Genomic DNA, 21,154 nt, shown 5'->3' on the forward strand with positions numbered 1-21,154 from the left:
CATATTCATTTTACATCACTGTTCCATTTTGTTTTCCTGTATTGTTATTTTCCTATTATCTCCTTCTCACACTGCAAGTCGGGTTTTCACTCTGTAATTTTTATCTTGACTTTAATCTTTTATTCAGCTCATTCACTTCAGTTTTTGTCTTTGTCTTTCTGTCCTCACACACACACACACACACCTTTATTCTCTTGCTCTTTCAAGCTGTGCCTGCATTTCTCTCCCTACCAGTCAAGTGGCCGGGGGGAGTGACAGTGACAGTTTCCATTAGGTTTAATGAGGCATGACCGGTCAGGCAGAAAAACGGGCTGACAGGTTAGCATGCTGTGGCCCAATGGCTTGGCTTAGTTCCTAACATCCCTTCACCATCCCCTCCCCTTCCCTTACCCCACATCAGGGAAAGGACAGCAATCTAAAACAAGGTGACTCTTGTGGCTGGCAACAGAAACATGGGGTCAGGTCAAGATTGTAGCAATGAGTGACAGGTCAGCCAAGGTGTTAGGGAGTAATGAGGTGGCTCACGAACATGTACAAAGTTGAAGTATGCACACACAGATAAACTTATGCCAAGTAAACATTTCTTATTTAGCTTTCCTATTTTATTTTTTAATATCTCTTACAAATATGCACATAAACTTCACATATGATGTGTTCGTCATGCTGTGATGCAGCTGACAGGCGTGACTGATGGTTAGAAGGGGGTATTTGTGTTAGAGTGCCACCCTGTGGGTCGTGGCCTAATGGGACTGACACTACAGTGCCTTTGTGGCATTATATACCTTTAAAAGAAACAGATGTAATATAATTTAAAAGAAGAGATCCAATGATAAATGACAAATGCTGTACAATAAAGAATATTTGAAATGTCCTTACATGTGTGTACAAATGCATTACAATGGGTTAAAAACTATTGTGTGTACACTGGTTATGAAATGAATCCAAAGGAGATCCACTTTATGATTTGGGTTGTAATTAAAACATTAGCCAATGGTCCTAATTCAGCAGTGGAAGAGGTACTTCTTCTACTTGAATCACTAGTATTACAGTAGACCCAAGGTGGGATACTGACAGCTGAATTTGACTCTTTTGTTTTTTTATTTAAACAGAATTTGATGTCAGATTTGATGTTCATTTTCATTGCCACCACTGCTTGTAGTGACTTGTCTTTCTCACTCATTATCAACATGAATAAATCACCAACAACATGATTTCACATCATAAATTTTGTATTAATGTAATCCTGGTCCTGGTTCTGATGAAAAGGCAGTTAGGACTAGGCATAAACAATTAAATTCCTTTTTACATTATGATCGCACTAGCATTTCAGCACTTGATGTTCTCACTATAGTTTCTGTTCATATGATTAGAATTAATAATAATTATGCTAGCTTTTCTTAAAGTGAAATTATTCAGTGTGATTCATTCATTTATCTTTACTTCACTGAGTTTTTAGAATTTTATTCAGCCATATTAACTTTAACAAATACATTTAAATAGGATTATTAGAGCCATCTTTTACAACTCATAATTCATTCACTCATGCGCAGATTCTTGTGCAGCGTTACTTTTCAGCCTCATAGATGTTGTTCATGCTGTAAAATTGCTCAAAATATCTATTAATATCCTATTCAGCATAAGTACCAGGTACTGATAGAACATCCCAGTGAATTATTAGACGCACATTTACCACCTCTGCAGCTGCACCTGCATTTTATGGCTCACAAGTGTGCAACAACCCTACCGAGCCAAATTATCGCAGCTTTCATTAATTTTACCAAGTGAAGAATGTGGTTCAGATTCTTAGGCAGGGATGGTTAAACACTTCTCAAGTTAGTGACCTAAATAAAGACATTTGGACTGTGATATATGGGTGCACGTTTGATAAATCCTCAAAATTCAGTTTACATCTGGACCAACGAGTTACTACTCGCACTTCATAAAAACTTAATTTAACAATAATGCACTATATAAACGACAACACTATAGATACACCAATACCTTACCTCCTATTGCCCATACTAAAGGGGACCCTCCAGCCCTTAATCTGACTGAGTTCAGGGTCCGCGACGTCAATAAGCAATGGAAGGCGGGGAATCCATACACTCATCTCCAGCTGCGCACTTAGAAAACTGTAGGTGAAGTTGAGCATCACTCTGCTCTTTCCTTTTGTCTCCTTTCCATTGACATACACATAGTCACATCTCTCCGACACCTGCAGAAGGAAAAGGGAAAAATAATAGAGATAAACAGATGAGACAGAAAAAACTATTCACATTCTTGATAGGAACTTTCAAGTAAATGTTTTTTTTTTATTTTAATTTAGCATGGCTCTAAAAGTCACATTTTGTCATTTCACATTTTCACATTAAGTGCTTATGGGAAAATTATCTTCTGTTCTTTTGCCCATTTGAAGTTTTTCAGTCAGCAGCCTCTTTGTAACGTTGACGGGTGGAAAGATTCGGCATTGCTTCAATGAAACCTCAAGTGACAGGTCTGCTCAATTTCTTCAGTGTGTGCGTGTGTGTGCTCACAGATGCATCTGCGTGTGGGCTAATATGTGACTTTCATCCAACTTAACAGATGGAGCTTAGAAGAGAGACAAACCTGGTCCATCCAACCCAAGAACAAAACACTCGTTAAAACCAAATTACGACGAGCCGAATCATATACAACTTTTATTAGTTACCAAGATTTCTCAAATGCATCGCCAACATACATAAATTGTATAAATGATTCAGCATGAACATCAGAAGTAACCTTCATCTTCAATAAAGCAGAATCTCTTCAAACATTTTCCCCTTTCCTTGTACAAGTCAGAGGACCAACTCTATTCTTCAATCTGTCATCGAATTTTGTTTGTAATCACTCGTATTTCAATTCATTTTAATCTCAAATACCATGAGAAGCGTGATTGGCACAACCAGTAATTTCAGAAAATGTCCTCAGTACTGACAATTGCTTCTTTATAACAAAGTAGTCGCAAGAAGATTGTCATCTGTCTCCACTGCTTGGCAGCTTTACTATTAAATGATGCCAGTCCAGCCCCTATTTCTGGAGAACAAAGCTTGGTATCTCTTAGTTCTCTCCTCCTCCTCCTTTTCATTTCCTGATTCTCTTTCTCTCCTGCTCTTTTACTCTCAAACCCCAGTCTTCTACAACATTACTACACCTCCTACACGTTACACTCGTACTGTAATGTGAAGAGGTTTCGCTTCAGAAAGAACTATTCTTAAGCTGAAATCAAGTGTGAGAAAGACTGAGGCTTTGAGTGGAAGTCTGTACAAAAATACTAATTTGTAGAACTCAAAGGTAACTGACATTTCATGCGACGCAGGAGTTAAAATCTTCATTAATGTTGAAATTAGCCAATTAATTAACAATTAATAATTGGTCAACAGTTTTTACCTCATTCACTGTTGTTCATTTAAAATTGTTTTCTGGCTTCCATGATTTTAAATATCTTTGGGTTTTGGACTATTAGTTCGACAATGCAATTAGTTCGTTTGTGTGCATTTTTGTCATTTTGTAAACTACTTTGTCTGTGTAAAATCCTAACAAAAACAGAATGCAATGATTAGAAAGTGAATTAAACCCATATTTGATGGAACATAGTACAAAAGAAAAGCATATCAAAGGCCAGCAACATTAATGTTGACGGTGGTAAATACATAGCTGTGTACCTGCCCAAATTTACCACATCTGAACAAGCCTGATTTACAATCAAATGCATGTTTTAAATGAGTTACAAATATTTGGATTTTATTTTGACATTTACATTTTACGCTGCATCCTAACATTTTCTCCTAATTGATTATTTGATAAACAATGGAAAACAGTCAATACCAGTCGCTTGTTGCTAACTCTATACTGTTTGTGACTTTATTGATATAAAAGAAGACATGGCAAAAGAAACAAATACTCCTTAGGAAAAGTGCTTTAACTTTCAAAAATGTGAAGTAGCCTAACAGGAGTGAGTTCTATTTTTAAATCATGAGTGGAGAGCCTTCAGGGAAATCCAGACTGTGACTTCACTCATGTAACTCAGTTACAGTATGTGAACAGAAAGTGGATAGATAAGCAACTACTGTGTCGTGTACTACTCAAACGTATTTTACACTGTAGTATTGTAGAGTAGACAACACGTATAGACCGAGTTAAATAAAAGACCTGGGTATCCAGATGAAGATTTTCTTCTACCGTCATTGTTGCAGAATGGAAAATGAGCAGGTGTGTGAGCAGAATAACAGATTATATATACTGTATGTAAATAAAATAATGGTGAGGTGAGTACAGGAGAGCATAAGTACACAATACATGTACAAATATACATGGTTTTCAAAAGGCAGCCATCCGGAGAGTCAGCTGAAGGAATCCACTTTTCTCCTCATTTAGTCACTTAAGTCTCACCTCTATTTTTGTTTTTTGTTTTTTGATAGTGTTCACTCTGCTTCTATGTCACCTGTGTTTCTATTGTTTGAGCTAAAATCGCAACCACAATAATATAACTGTTATCTCTGCAAGGTGATATGTTCTGCACTGCATAAAAACATTGGGCGTCTGACTTCATAGCCTTTATTATCACCGTGCAGGTTTCATTGAACCACACACAACGCAATGTCACTTGCTTTGTTAAGAAAAAAAAAAACTTATTGCATTGCAAATCATGCAGGCTTAACATGTATTGGGTGACATACTGTATATAAATAAGGACACCACTAAATACAGTATAGTCATTAGATTAAGTAATATTTTTCTTACATGATTCTTCGTTACAGCAGCAAATACACTGCATGTTCTATTGTTCTAGCTATAAAGAAATTCACAAGGGTGGAACAAGGCTGTTGTAGAGTCCTCATTGATTAACACAGTATTTACCATGTGTTAATTTTTGCTACAGTTTAGTTGTTGTGAGCAGTAGATCACTATGTTTCACAGACCCAGACTGTGGTTTTATAGCAATCTTGGGTGCTGCATCTGCTTGCTGGTATTTTACCAAGCAAATATGCTGTCCGTCTTTGTCTGGCTTCGATATGAGGGCAATTTGTTATTGTGCAGTTTGGGGAATTCCAAAACACAAAAAAGACTAATTAGTTTGTTGCCCGTCCCAGCAGTGGCTAACAGTGATTAGCTGCGTCCACAAAGGTCAATGCTAGGGAGGAGTCCTGATAGCTTTAAAATGAGTTGAATGATTAAGCACTTATCAAAATAGCTTCAGGTTTATTTTCTGTCCGTTGACTGATGAAGCAGCTTTTGCAGTTTGTAGTGCTGGGATAAAATAAGTAAAAAAAAAAAAAAAAGAAAGAAAAAACATCAATACAGTTTTAGGGTTTAAGGTGCCTTGTTTTGGGGTATTTTTAGGGTAATGTCACCATGGTCTTTATTGCAGAAATAAGGCACGAACCCATAAAGTTTCAGTGAAATAGTTTAGAAAGATGGAAATGCACCCAGATAACAAAGTGATTTATTTTGAGTTTCCTTTGAAAATAGGGTGGAGAGAGGAGGGGTACCGCTTACTGTTCCCAAACCAGATGGGTGGGAAGGGGAGAACGCTACCGAGGTCAGCGTCACAATGTGTGGTACTACTTCAGTGGATAATTAAACCCTTTGAGAGATCTGCCTTTTCTCTTCTCTCTTATTTGCATGAGCGATACACAGAAACACATAAAATCAGCTCCTCAATATAACACAGACACACTTGTAACACTTTACTTTTTTCTTTCACACATAACCACAATTAGGAAAGAAAAATGTTTATTTCCTTGTTTGACTTTCTTTATTTTTCTTTCCTTTGCCTTTGTTTAATGAGAGAGGAACAAACATCAAATCTGATATCACTACGGTATAAAGTTCATTCTTTGCCTACTGTACCTTCTTAATTTACAGGATCAAGCTACAGTAGTGATTTAAATTCTTTTACATCAGCAACAAATTCTGTGCTTCCCAAAGCATTTAAAGAGGCTTTATATTATTGAATTTCTTTATGTTAATTTATCTTAGTGTAGTTAAAAACAGAAGCTGCAAGACAAAACAAGACAATCACCAAATTCATATTGTAGATGTGATGCAAGATTACAGTAGTGTGTGGGTTTGCACCATAATTCTCATTCAAACACTAAGAATAAAAAGCAACTTCTGTCAAAACTGAAACTGAGCTGCAATCTTGTTGAATTTGGTCTCGTCATGTCAGTTCAGTAGGTTAAATGATTAAAAATAAGAATTCACTACCGCAGTTCTTGTATATTCTGCTCCTCTAGTCTATTTACTTTAATATATTTTGTATTTTTGGTTTCCTTACAGAAGCAGGAGCACACAGAATTAAAATACATGACATTTTGAAAGCTGTTATCGACAAACATGATTTCCGGATATTTGTCTGGGATTTTGTTAAAAATAATGCAAAGACACTACTGGCAAAATGTAAAAACCTTGTGCAGTTTATGAGATGAAGTTTAGTAAAATGAATCATCCATTTTAGGCAGAGCTGTTTGAATGTAATTCAAACAGGCTCTGTAACTCAGGCTCTGTGTATCTTGGGTCTAAAGTATTCAGATTCGTTTGAAATTCTCTCACTCAACCGCTTGAATGGGCACTATGTCTTGTGTATTGGTGACCGCATTTGTTCTGCTTTGCCATTTGATGCTTTTCTTGTTGTAAGGCGCATTTTGTTACTGTAGATTGATGAAGCTTGCTGAGTTTGTTGATGTGCTGGTACAGTACCATGGCCAGTTTAGCACACTGTATACACCCTCTGTGCACACATGCTATTTTACTAGTCTACAAGACACAGGGAATATTTGGATTATTTTAGCTTGTACATCATTAATAGAACAATTAAGATTTTATCATACTGTCCAAAAGAAATGCCGTGCACACCAATATTTCTCTGGACCACCTTTAGCTTTGATTACAGCAAGCATTCATCATGGCCTTGTTTTGAAGAGCTCACTGTATGTCACAACATTTATTTTTATCCGGAGTTGCATTCATTTTTCACCAAGATCTTTTATTAATGATGAGAGAGTCAGACCACCGGATAAAGATTCTCAATGTGGTCTGCGGTGCCCAATCCATGTGTAAAAATTATGTCTCATGCTTCCTGAATTACTTTTTTTTTTTTTAATAAATAGAGGCTAATGAATCCTGGCATTGTCAAATATGCTCATACCATCAGGAAAGAAAACAATCCCATAATGGCAAAACCTAATCCTTCAGTTTATTTAGGTATTCATTTACTCATTGCATCAGTTAGTATTGAATGTTGAATGATCCCTGATTTTCCCAAATGATTGGTAATTGTTTATGATTTTCTAAAGAATTTATAAGCTTGCAATTTCTGGCATAACATTTAACAAAAACAGCCTACGTTGTTGGAGAAAATGCAGGACCTGATAATATGCACAACCCACTTTTATACCACAAATACTTTTTGTTCATTTTACTCCGCCACCCACATACCACTAGAAAAAAGTTAATCAAGATCAAAAAGATACAAAGAGAAATTGAAAAAAAAAAAAGGTATTTGAAAAAAGCAGCTTCTTAAACACATGCCCCACTAACCTTGATAACCTGCTCATCTGTTGACTTGCACTCCACTGACTCTGTCACATCGGAGACCGCTCCGTCTGTTCCTACAGTGACTACCTTTACTGGCACAGCGACTGTTCGCCCAGTGAGCACAGCTGTGTTGAGGATCTCAGTGTCCTGCAAAAGGAAACAAAAGCTTAAATCAGTATTACTGACTGTAATAAATCTGTAACGGGTTACAATATTTGAGGTCAATATCAATGTAGATATCCACACATTTAAATCACTGTATTTCATCCAATATACTGTATTTGTGCAAATACAGTATGTACCAACAAATTAGAAAAAATTAGACGGCTGTAAAGATTAATCAATGGAGCTCCAGTAAGTTATTTTCTCTTTACTGTGTGTGTTTGTACTACGTTAAACAGAACTGCCTCTAAACATACAGAGACTGAATTGACAGTGATGTTCTCATCTATAGAAACCAAACGAACATCATTTTTAAATGTTGGAGTACAGCTTAAGGCTTAAAAATAAAAATGTGAACATTCCCAAGATAACCAGAAAGAGCATGAACAAATAGTTTTGAGTTTGCCATTCACAAGTAAAGAAATTTCCATTTCCATAAATAGTGCTCGACTACCAGGCATGTAGCTGATGCTTTTCCAATGATTCTCACTATTATCCAGCTGACACCTTTAAGCAAAATGCATGTATTGCTTCAGTTCCCCTGAGATCTCACCTCATTGTGTGAGCTACTGTATGCCCTAATGCTGCTACTTGTTGCATAGCTAACTCACTCAAAGTGCAACTCATTTTTACTGAACGTAACTCTATTGCCTTTAGTTTCACTCTCAGAAGCTTGAGTGCAGTGATTTGACTGAGATTGAACAGGACAGTAACATGCACTTATTTGTGTGTGTTCTCTGTGTTAAATAGTATTTTACAACAAAAGTTACAAAGAGCTTTATATACATAATTGGCAAAGAACAGGATAAATATTAAACAAATATTACAGAGTCAGGGAAAAACATAGCACATACTGCACATTGCAAATGACCTGGATCAAGGGTGGAGAGTGAGAAATAAGAATGGCCAATGTATAAAACAGATTGGAAGTGTTAGTAAATACATCCAGTAAGTACATAAAGAGACCAACATATAGATAAAAACTAGGATGCTTAAACTTTGTGGGTAGCAACACACTTTCTATGTTTGATGTGTTGCAGCTGATCTGTGGCCTGGATCCAAATATTATGTCTTCAGAGGCAAGATCCTCTGAAATTGTTGACTATAGTTGTCATTTGAGGTCCTTCGTATCATGCGTCCCTTCAAAATGTGTTGAACTAGCCCAACATAATGATCAACATCTATAAGCAGTAATATTTACTCCCACAGGGATTAGATGAAGCACCCACGTGTTTAGGTGACTGTGTGTTTACCTTCTGATATGTCTTACACTGACACTCGGAGTAAGTATTTTTTATTTATCATTATGTTTATTAGGGCTGCACCCTAAAGTGTTTCAGCATTGCCATCAACGTGCGTGCATGTGCAGTAGCCCCACCAGGATGAGCAGTTTCAAGTTAGGCAAATCCTCCAACACAAACATGATGGTACAGTGTTCCTGTTTGATAAAAAAAAGAAAAGTTATGGAATTTACATGAGTAATCTACAAGAGGAATCTACTCAATAGTAGAACAGCAAACACTGCAGGGAGTAAGGCAGCACTATCATGGTGCCGAGAGTGAATTGAGAGGACAGATATGACATCTAAATCCATAAGAGTAGCATGTCAAATGAAAGATCACAGTGTTTAGTTATCAGCTCTTAGTGATTTTACAAAGTGTTGTTTTACCCATTTGTCATTGTTGTTGCTTTATAGCTCAGTTGGCTTGATTTGAACCTGTATCCACACTGCACGTGTGATCGCTGCTTGGTGTGCAGCTGGACTTTTACTGTAAACCTGAGGCATTTTATATTTCAGGGCACCACGATGATGGAGTGGTTAGTGCTGCCACCTCATTGCGAGGTTGCAGGTTCATGTTCCCGGCGGACCTGTGAAGAATTTCTGCGTGAAATTTGCATGTTCTCTCTGTGCTTGCATGAGTTCCCTCTGGGTACTCCAGTTTCCTCCCACAGTCCAAAGACACACATATCAAATTAACTGGTCACTCTAAATTGCCCATAGGTGGGAATGTGAGTGTGAATCGTTGTCTGTGTATGTCTCTCTGTGCTGGTCCTGACATAGACCGACGACCTGTCCAGGGTGGAACCTCCCTCTAGCCCTATATAGCTCCATCCCCCCACAGCCCTTAAACAGGGTAAGCGGTTTCAGATAATGGATGGATCAATAAAGAGAGAAGGAAGATAAGAAACATGGTCTGCATTTCTATAAAGATGCATTGAAGAAATCCCTTTAATCATTCTGTAATTACTAATTCTTTCCAACTGTACTATATCCGAGTACCTATGAGTTCTCTGGTTTAGAATTTTGTATTTGTTTCATGTCAGAATATATATTGCAAAGGATTATGTCATGCAGCCATAATGTTTAATTTATATTAAGTAAAAAATTAAATGTCAGCAATGTGTCTTGCAAAATTTGAATTCTCAGTTTTCAAATAAATTGTCTAACAAAGAATTGAAAAGAAATTCATCTTTTTGTACAACATAGCAAAAAGTAGCAGATCTTTAAGATGATGTTGTCATTTTGCTTAGAAAGTTACTAATAAAGTAACTAAGTTATAATTAAAGCTAATAACTCATCTACACATCTCTGAAATTCTGCTTTTATACACAGTCATGTTACTGACCTGATGCCAATTAACGTAATTAGTTGTCAAATTTGTTTTTGATTTGCAGCAATGACTTATTCAGCCTTTTGTTGCCCATGTTCCCACTTTTTTGATATGTGTTGCTGCCATCAAAGTCAAAATTAGCTAATATTTTCCATGAAATGATAAAATGTCTAATTTTCAACATCTGATATGTTGTTTTTATTCTGCTTTCAATAAATTATATGTTGATGAGATTTGTAAACCATTGTATTCTGTTTTTTTTTTGTTTGTTTGTTTTGTTGTTTTTTTAACTTTACACATCCTCCCAAGTTTTTTTTGAATTAGGGGTGAACAATATTGATTTCAGGCTGGTGCTAGAATGAGACTCAGAATTTGTCGACTGTGCTCTGCCAAGCTGTCCCTGCTCTGCTGTGGTCCTCTACTGTCTGCTGTGTTCCATCACACAATGCACAGCCCTTCAGGTATTAGTCAATATCAAATTACAATTAATAAGAAAGTTGCAAAAGTTACTAATTAGGCAAAAATTCTCTGACTAATAAGATTAGAAAACAGATAAGAAGAAAAGCAAATATTTTTGAATCGCTGTCAGTGCTGTTGAACATGAATCAGTTTGACTTCATAAGAGGCGTCGACAGCCAAAAACATGCTCCTTCTGACCTACTGGTAAATGCAGTTTGGCCGGTCCAAAGCATAACTGTGGGTATACAGTAATAATATACAACAGCCATTTAAAGAGGTGTTAACATTTGAATCAGCTGCTGGCCTCAAGCATCGAGATTTGAGCCAGAGGTCCAATATAAGCTCACTTCTTACTCAAACGCTAGATCCAGATTTTGTATTTGTATTCTACTGACTCAAGTAACATCATTTGATGCAATTTATCAAATTTTGGGTAGGTCCCTCCTGAGCCACAAAAGGCTTTATACAACTTTTTTCACATAGCGATCAATTCACTTTGAGACCTGTAAACAGGCTTTGATGTGTAAAATCAGTGGGGTTTCTCTTTAATGAATGGTGTACTGGGTAGAAGGATCACATTATAGTCATTTTAGTGTTTTTATAGCTACTCCTTGGAACGCATTTCTACTGCAAACCAAAAAAAACAATGACACTTGATGTCAAATTCCAGGCATTAAAGAGATATCATAAGTTGTACTTCAAGGCCGTAAAGAGCAGCACTGAGAAGAAAATGAGATCAATTAAGACAACGTCTGGTAATCCTTTTTCTCTCAGTGTGTTGGTTTTACTGAGGATTTGATATAACAGTGGATCCAGCTCATCACAGCTTAGTTTCAATAAAAGACTAGTGAGAGGCCAAAAGCTTTGAAAAGCAAAGGCAAACTGGTCTCCAGACAGCTCTTTGTTCATCAGAACTGGTGCCGATGTTTGCTTTGTTTCTTCACCCTCATGCTCCTATGAGGGGGAAAAAAGATATTATATAAAGCTCAACTACAGATAAAGGAATTCCAAACTGATTAATAATAGGTTTTCTCTTTCTCTCACACATCATATTTTCCTGTTTTCTGATAGTTTCCAGACAGATGTCAGAGAGCTATTTCATCCAGAATTTTAACAATAATTTTTTTTTTGAAGAAAACTTTTTGAAAGAAAGGGGCAAAGTAGTATGTTCTACTGTAGGTGACAGTACGTAAAATTGCTCTCTTTTTTTTTTCACTGAAACCCTATCACTGAAATAATGACAACACTGACTTAGAACATGGTTAAAAACAGTTAAAAGCAGGACATTTCTTTTTTTCCTTTTCTTTGAGCCATAATCTCAGAGAGAGAAGACTCAAAGACATATTAACGATCTGGAATGACATTTATTCTGGAATCTAGAATGCCATCCAATCGCAGGTTTCCTCTTGAGGTTTTCAGCAAAATATGTGCTGAATAAACTGTGGTAAAATGCTTTGAAGTGATCCTCCAGCACCCCTTATATATTTCACATATTTTAAAATGTGTGAACGTCACTGTTTATCATGGATCGTTCTTACACCATCTGTGAATTTGTTTGGCCTGCCATGACAGAAACAAAGTCTGTTTCTGAATGGTATTGAAAAGTCAGGAGGGAGGCAGAAATGAGGTACTCTGGGGTTCTGGTAAAGTCATTTAGTACTGCTCTGTACATAGTTGAGGGCAAATCATTAGGCCTCCTAATACATTTCAGGTTTCATGATGATATCTTATGAGCTTATGGCAGTGGTGTAGATGTGGTTCTGTTATTATGAATGATGGAAGGCTGAATAATGAAGGCAAACACTGAACTGAGCTAACATTTGTGAGTGAATCAAATTTATTCAGCTAGATAAAAAAAATGGTTTGATATATAGCAACACCATCACAGAGCTTTAAATCAAGTCTTATCCATGTCCCTCAGTGAACAATGATTATCTTTATTCATATGTTCTGTACTTCTATGTGTAATGGGAAGTGTCTGTTTGACCTAATGAGCAATTAACACATGGAACAACCGTATGAAAAGAGACGGCTTAATAAGCTCCAACAACATGCACTATGTTTTTTGCCACATTGAATTTATTATTGACTATGCTTGGACACTGTAAACATGATCACAAACACACACACTAAAATTAAATGAAATTTAACAAGACAGCAAGAATGACGCATTAGGCACAAAAGGCGGCATCTTTTTCCATGAAATCTGCCTACCTCCCACCATGCATTGCCTGGGTGCCTAATACCCTCCTGGGGTTATAAAGGTCTAAAATGCATGTCTTATTCATGTAGCATATTTGTATACAATGGACTGGTGTCCAAATGACTGAATTATTAGTCACATAAGTCAGATATCATGTACACCAGCACACATGTACTGTGCACTGCACTTAATGATTTAATTAAAAATATATTAACTAGCAATATAGAAGATGAAGAACATGTGTGACCATCAGAAATATTGCAGTTTGCTGTAGTACCTGGTTATACCACATGGTGAAAGTTCTTAATGTTTAATGACATGAGGTTCCATGTGTTTGTGGAGCCTCATGGGGGACAGCAGAAAACAAAAACAATACATATAGAATAAATAGGCTAAGAGACAGTGTGGCTTTTTGTGTTCACCTACCATTTATGAACACAAAGTTGGGTGTTTGCTGTCCAGTTTAGCTATCTATGCTATCTGAGGCTCTGTTAACAAACTACTGTGCTACTGTACTGTGCCTAAACATGCGTGCAACATACTCAGCAGAAAGGTGATGTACTGTAACTGTAAAAGCAGCACCACCTGATAGACACAGATGCATTTTACGTGTGGCAATAAAAGATTTTGTGGGCCGAATGTTGGTGCAACATCATTTCCTCATTCCACAGAACATCTGTCCCAGGTGTGTCGATGTTTTCAACAGGTGGACTAACATTAGCTGCAGTGAACAAACCAGTGATTCCCAATTTGGCGATAAAGCATGCATTTTATTTTAAACAAATAAAATCAGTGTGTTCATTATGTTACAGGTCAATAGGAAAGGTTTAGCCAGAGCTGACAGAAGCTGTATAATAAAGCATGTTTGCTGGCTAATTGGTGAATAGCAAAAGATAGGAGAGGAAGTTTCATAAAATTAAATTTTGTTTTTCATTCAGTAACTTGGTGTTAATTAACTGTTCTTCATTATATCTAATTTTACAAGATGTGCAGATAACTCGTAAAAACAAAACAAAAAGAAAGCAACAACGATTACTGATTGTTAACTTGACCAACTATCAGTTTAGGAAGCTGATTGTGCTTCCCTAACATCCACACGTCCATATTAACTTGTACATACACGTATAAGCACAAACACACCGTTGCTGCCCAGCATGCCTTCTTGCATGAGGAAGGCTTGCTCCTTCCTCACGTAGCAGCTTATCTTAACAACCTCTCAATGCAGCGCAGAGAGCAGAGCAGGAAAAGAGAAGAAAGACAGCAAAACAAGGAAGAATCGATAAAAGGCCATTACACTTCTGTGCAGCTGGGGTACAAGGGTGTGGGGGCTGATATGGTTGTGGATGAATGATGTTTAAGGTAGGAGACAACCTACAGTAGCATTGGGAATAGTTACTGTATTTTAACGCCTGTAAGCTCAAGGACAAAATCTGCTGGTGGCACACAACTCTGAGCAATCTATTGCTGAGATCTGGTGACTGGTTGGCCATGGAGGATGTGTGAAAGTACTTTCTGGATTTGTCTCCAAGTTTGCATATGCGCTTGTTGAGCTGCTATTGGACTGCCACCCACATACCACTACAAATCCACTATATTATACAATTGGGGTCATGCACAGTGGGTTGACTGTGTCCTTAGCTTGGATTCATCTATTTTAAAAACACAATTAAATATATGGTTTAATGATTCAAATTTTGAAGTGATTTTTGTTATTTATTGAAATGATATTGGAAACAATGAGTTTACAAATGGCAGGAAGCTCCAAACACCGTTTCAAAAGAAAAACTACAGAATTAGGGTTCTTGTACACTATACTGTACCTGCTCCTTCAAACACTGGTGGTGGTGTGAGAACTGTCACTCAAACTGGCTCAGACCAAACAAGTTGGCCAAAACTGCCAGGAAGAGGGTCTCTCCCTGCTTCCAAACAGACTGACCCTGTGGTTTATTTGTAGGAAAAACCACAGGATTGTCTGAGAATAGACATTTCAGCTGGTGCTGCAGAGTTAATATAAACTTAATCACAATGTCAAAAGACTGATTTAATTAAATAACAGTCTATTCATGTTTCACGGTCAAAATGTTTTGACAAGGTGACACATCATAATTGATGCAAAACAATAGTGGCAAATAAATGCATTGCCAAAAACTAAAATACGAGAGGCAGGTTAAGCTGAAGGCAAGCACGCAAAATGACCTGTACATGTAAATCAACAATCAGCTAATCAGCCAGCTGATTGGACCTTTATTTGTGCCTTCAACTGAGGAGTTGGGATGGAAAATTGTCTCTTGTTGTCTTAAGTGGACCTATCATTTGCTATTGTGTGCAGTGTTTAAAGTAGCATCTGCTTCTGTCTGTCAATAGTAAGAGTGAATTCCAATAGTTGGATTCACATTCAACATGTATTTATTATGTCGCAAATCACAATGTTGTCCGCAAAGAAAAAAAAAAAAAATAAATAACATGAATTTGAAATTAAACCTAAAGAATGTTAAAAACACAATCTTCCTATCAAATGCAGAAATACAGTGTGAACATTAACTGGAAGTGTTTTGGTTCTTTTTTCCCCTTTTGTCTCATTTGAATCATATGAACTAAAACACAAGCAAGCACACTAGAAAACTCATCGCTAATTCTTGCTAAGAAGATAGCACCACCGTGTTGTGCTCTGGCATGCAGATATTAACTCATGGTGCCTTTTTTAAGTGAATATTTAGAACTACAATATTTCTAATAATAATAGTTATGATATTAATGTTGCCTTGCATATAAAATTAAGCAGTATTCAGTAATTACCAATAGAACCACCTGTGTGTAAAGGACACTGCATTGCTACAATAGTGTACACCGTGTATTAGAGAAGGTGTACTGTAAGCTCCAGAGGTGTGCAAGAGTAGTGAATGTCAAGAAGACTAATGACTTCTATATTCTGGGAAAAGAGGAAGAGGGGAAGGAGACATTCAAGATATGTTTAGCCTAGATCAGGGCCCTCACCACTGCTTAACACTGGCCAGCCATTTATAATTTATTGATTGAACAGATGCGCCTGACCCATGGCGAACCACATTCACTAACCAGCTGAGATTGACAGTATGCTCACAGGTTTCGTGCTTTGCTGGCCTACAGCACTTGTGAGTAGGATTTATGTTGCCACTGCGGCACTCTCAGCTATTCAATTCATATCAATTATCTATTAAAAAGTCTATTCCCTTCAGCACCTATACAGTGTTCCCCCTTCCACTCACAAACATCCGAACATATAGCAGGAGATAAAATGAAAGCAAAGGCAGGGGAATCAACACGTCCAATGATTTTTTTTTTTCACCTTTTCACAAAGAGTGATACAACAGCAGGGAGAGCAGTGTAGAGCGTAATCTTTTTATGGTTATGGCTTCGGAAAAAGGCACAGGAGCAAAGTTATTCTGCACCGCAAAGATGAAGTCAGAAGCCAAAGCAATGTGCTGATAACTGAAATGACAACGGGATGTGATAGAATGGGCAGAAAGATGGAAATTTACTTTTTTCCCCTTACAAGTGAGAAAGATTTTCATGTGCAGCCGCTGAAACTTTAAATTACAGTTTGAGAAAAATCCTAATTCGGGGAGATGGGTGTTGATAAATTAAACACTACTTTATTTACAGAATCATTTTCTAGGATCATTGAAACTCCTTTGCACGTACACTGCATACACTCAATTTCACAAAAGTGCATGTTAGTTGAATCTGAAGTCTTTTTGTGAGCATGAAATAAGCTGAATAATCAACTCCTGTGTCTCCACTGATTTAACACAATTGGCAAAGGAGCTACACTTGCAGTATTGGCAAATAGAGAGTTGGGGGAAGTTTGGGGGCATTCTGCCTTGACCAAGAGTAAGAAATACCACAATTGATTATTAAATCAGGACTCACAGTGATTTATACTCTCCTCATTAATTAAATATTGATTTATTACCCAACCTGTTGGCTTGACAATCTGTTGGGTTTGTTATTGGGTACTGTGAACTCTAAATACTTTTAGCGAGATTAAATATTAAGCCTCTGTTGTCCTTCCCTCATCATACTTTCTCAGCCCTTTAACATTAGGAGAAGTCAGCAGTGGCAAATTGGTAGTCCCCGATAAAGCCTGTCCATATCCTTAGGACCCCTCTACTGTTTCTGGGGGCATTTTGATTAGAATAAAGCAGAGAGCTGCACTGTGTTGGACCTTGGCCCTTGCCAAAGAAAACACTCTGAAGCCAGACTGACAGAGTCGGGAAAGGGTGAGGGAAGGCAAGCCACCGAAAAATAAACAAACTCACAACAACAAATTACAGAATGGACAGGCTTAGCTTCAAAGTAAAGCTTGACTGACATAAACAGAAGCTCCATCCCAGGTCCTGAGAGAGGCAAGAGAGAGATGTTGGGTGGCAGGAGTGAAATAAAGTGTGTGTGTGTGTGTGCGCTGTACACAGGAAAACACTATGTGTGTTATTCATCTTTGGAGTATTGCTCTTTCTTTGCAACACTGCCTCATGCACACAGTTACAAATATTCACACTGGGGAGATGCCATGACTCCTACTCCGGCCACAGACCAACTGTGGTAGAGAAAATGAGGGTTATCAAATTGCTCAAAGGAAACTTGGCCACAGTTTCTGAGCAAAAGGGTAAAAGTCTCTTTTCTAAAGTACTTACTAGTACAAGTGATGCATTGGATTGTGTAGTTTTTACAGCTACTTGCACAATTTGTGAAATGCAAAGGTGGGCACATGTCAGCATGCAAATGGGTTTGATTTCTTGTTTACAGCTTTGTTCTTTTGGTTCACAGACAAAGCAAATAGTTGCTGAAAGCAATAGAATATTTACAGCTAAGGAGTCTATTTGGAAATGTGTTTAGGAGATAAGGCATTACTTACAGAAGTTGGTGAACTCCCAGGTGGCAACAAAAATAATTTTGTACAGGTTTAAATTCACTTTTCCAAGGTTGCTGTCTCTAACAATATTGAAATGTTTTTTAGCTTATGAAATGTATTGATTAGAGGGGAAACTAATTGTCTGAAATTCATTTTGTGATATTTTCAGGAGTTAGTGTGAGAATTTGCTTTGGGGCGGCTATAGCTCAGTTGGTAAAGGCAGTTGCTTACGGACCACAGGGTGAGTGGTTTGATCCCCGGCCCTGGCTATATGTCGAAGAGTCCCTGGGCAAGACCCTGAACCCCTAACAGCCCATTCCCTCTCCCCAGCGATGCAGTGCCGGTCCAAGCCCGGTAGAAATTGGGGAGGGTTGCGTCAGGAAGGGCATCCGGCGTAAAAACTGTGCCAAATCAACATGCGGACAATGATCCGCTGTGGCGACCCCGAACTCACGGGATAAGCCGAAAGGAGAGTAGTAGTAGTGTGAGAATTTGCTTTATTTGAAAACATCAACTTGAGATTCAGGAAATTGTGAGGGGCATTTGTCATTTAGGCAGAACCAAAATGCCAGATGGTTTAAGGTAATTCAGAAACTGTCACTGAATTACACAGATCCAGATTAGGGCATTTTATGCAGAACATCATGTTCACTTCAAATGTAGCCTTGTGGGCACGTTTAAAACTGTGCGGAAAACTAAAACGACACAAAAGCAAACAAACAAACAAACAAATTCTTCTACAGTTAAACAAATAAGGCTAAAACTTTTGTTGGGCTGAACAGAGTTTCCTTGTTTTGATCTTTCTCTCTGTCTATTTTTCTCTCTCCCGCTCAGACTTAAGGTGTAACATGATCAAGACCAGAGATGAGAAACAAGCCTGGTGAATCCACCAAGAAGCAGAGTGAAATGGAGAATTGATGTTGTCAAAAGAGACGGGAGAAAGAGAGCTGTAAATCAGAGGCCTTTATATACACGAGAGGATTTAATTAAGCTAGAAGGGGCATTATGGCCGCATGCAGCTGGTTAATTCTGCCTTGAGGACACTTAGGATGCTAGTGGATAGCCTCCATGCACAACCTATTAGTGCTTTGCCAGACCATTTCCAAATACAGTTCCTGACAGTGTGACTGATGGCAGCCAGCTAGAATACCGCTGGCCAGTCCTGATGCTGCGATAGCGCTGTTTGAGAATTACAGATATGAGAACAGCTTTCTTTTTATCTGTTGCTCTTGCCTGCAGGGACACAGTTTCTTATTAATTCTGTTGTCCTTGTTCCGTCAGCCAGTCACTATCTGCTGGTATGGAGTCACCATGAAGAAAGCAATATTTGGTAAAGCCCTAATTACTCCAGAAAAAGGCACTCACCTGTGACCAAGAAGAAAATAAAAAAAGAAACAAAGCTAATGCTGAGCTTCCTGCTAACGGGCCCGATTGTGCTAATAGTCCCACAACACTATAAACTTAATGTTATTGAGTGGAATGAAGTGGATGTGGATATAGTGAGTGGATATGAAGAAAATGCTGGTGATAGCATTTGGCATGCACTGAAAAGAGCAATGAAAGCCACACTGGCTACCTCCTCTAATGTGAGAATAGAGAGACAACACAGCAAGAGTGAGATTAAAAACTTATAGTGGGATGCAGCAAAAGTAGCAGACTCTAAGTTGGCATGTTCTCTGCATGTGCTATCTTTTAAACCTGCTACTGAAAAGCTTCCTCCATCTCTCTTCTTCTCTACCTTGGTGGTTCCAGGTTTCACTCTGAGTCACATCACAGCTTTCTCCCTGGATTCCCTTTTTGTCAAACACAAATAAACAATATCTTATTAGGCAAACACTTCTCATTTGTCTTTGGGTTCTTATTACTGTATTGTGTAAGGCTTCTTATAGGGTAACAGTTTTCTTTGAGCTTCTCGTCTTCAGTTTGCACATTTGATCATTTGAGAGCTTTTGGGCTACGAAATCCATTGATTTAAAAATATTTCAAACGGAGTGTCTTATAAACTGAACCACCAGAGGTGACACATTTTCTAAAGGATACACTTCCCTGCGAAAACTCTTCATCTGATCAAACCGAGGTGACTTTTAGAAATTATTGAATTCCCAAAACACACTCTTCTTAAACCAATTACAGACCGGGCCTGTTTCTCATACAAATCCACATGTTCTTTAGAATCCTCCAATATAAAAAGTGTGATTTCCGGATATTAGCACAGCACCCTCTTATTTTCTCCCGATTGACAAGAATAATCTATTAAATGTTCCTGAAACAATCGAGACAGCTTGAAGTACAAGTCTAATTAACTCATCCCAGTGCTAGAGTTTTTCTCCCTTTTTCAATTTAACTTAAAAGTGAATGTTAAATTACACGTTAAGATAAATGTTTCCTGCACTGAGCTGGCCTTGTAAAAAATCCATTAAAAGACAACATTTTGCGCCATTGATTGAACTACAATACAAATTGCTCTGTGGAAAATAACCTGTTCTGAGATGATGGCTTTTGTCCATTTCTGCAAGATGACTATCAGGTACTGATTTTTCTTTCCCTTAGGTTTTTCTCTCTTTTTTTTTTTTGTTGCTTTTATACAGTGATTGTAGGTTCTAAGAAACTGAAAGTCTGAGTTTAAAAAAATAACCCAGTGGTAACAACTTACATGTATTTGGCAAGTTATTCCTAAAATGGCTTCCTTCCTGGAGTTTTTTCCCCTCTCCCATCACTTTCACCTTTTTTCACCGAACCTCTCCCAATTGGTGCTATAAACATATTTGTTACAGTTTCAGTCAGTTATCCTTGAGGACAATTTACAGCAGCTGTCGAAACACAACAGGCATGGAGAAAAACTTGAGTCCCGCATTTCACTTTTGGCAGGGGGACACTCTGTATGTGCACATGCATGTGCTTCTCTGTAGGAGTGCAGGAGTGGAAGCCAGAAGCAGATCAGAAAGAGATGAGAGTTTTATTGAAGAGAAGTGTCTGGCGTTCTGTACACAGACAAGCGCTGCCGCAGTGATTGGTGTCTACCTACAAGTTGTGCTGCGAAGGTGAAGATTGATGTCAACTACTAACACCCAGTTTAATCAAACTATTTGCTGACTCTGACATATATGCTTCTAATTCATTACTTGGGTCTGGAAGTGCAATACGCACTTCCTAAACTTGATGAGTAATTGAACATTATTGTGTAAATGCCAATAAGCTTAAAAATGATAATAATGGAATTATTGCACAGCTGCAGAGGAATGTAGCACAACCATGACACCTAAGCATCTA

The 21,154-nt window shown here is 37.8% G+C and overlaps 1 protein-coding gene across 2 annotated transcripts in view; it reads right to left on the reverse strand.

Annotated features, from left to right (window-relative positions):
• Positions 1 to 21,154, reverse strand: part of si:dkey-112m2.1 (transmembrane protein 132D) — a 140,266-nt gene that overhangs the window by 9,684 nt on the left and 109,428 nt on the right. For both annotated transcript variants that reach the window (XM_067484941.1, XM_067484940.1), the window contains exons 6-7: positions 7,561 to 7,704; positions 2,007 to 2,215 (exon numbers count right to left, since the gene is read on the reverse strand). In XM_067484941.1, coding sequence (XP_067341042.1) covers positions 2,007 to 2,215; positions 7,561 to 7,704 — 353 coding nt within the window. The remainder of the gene's footprint in view (positions 1 to 2,006; positions 2,216 to 7,560; positions 7,705 to 21,154) is intronic.

The sequence above is a fragment of the Channa argus genome, chromosome 18, assembly GCF_033026475.1.
Source record: "Channa argus isolate prfri chromosome 18, Channa argus male v1.0, whole genome shotgun sequence".
NCBI classification, from domain to species: Eukaryota; Metazoa; Chordata; class Actinopteri; order Anabantiformes; family Channidae; genus Channa; species Channa argus.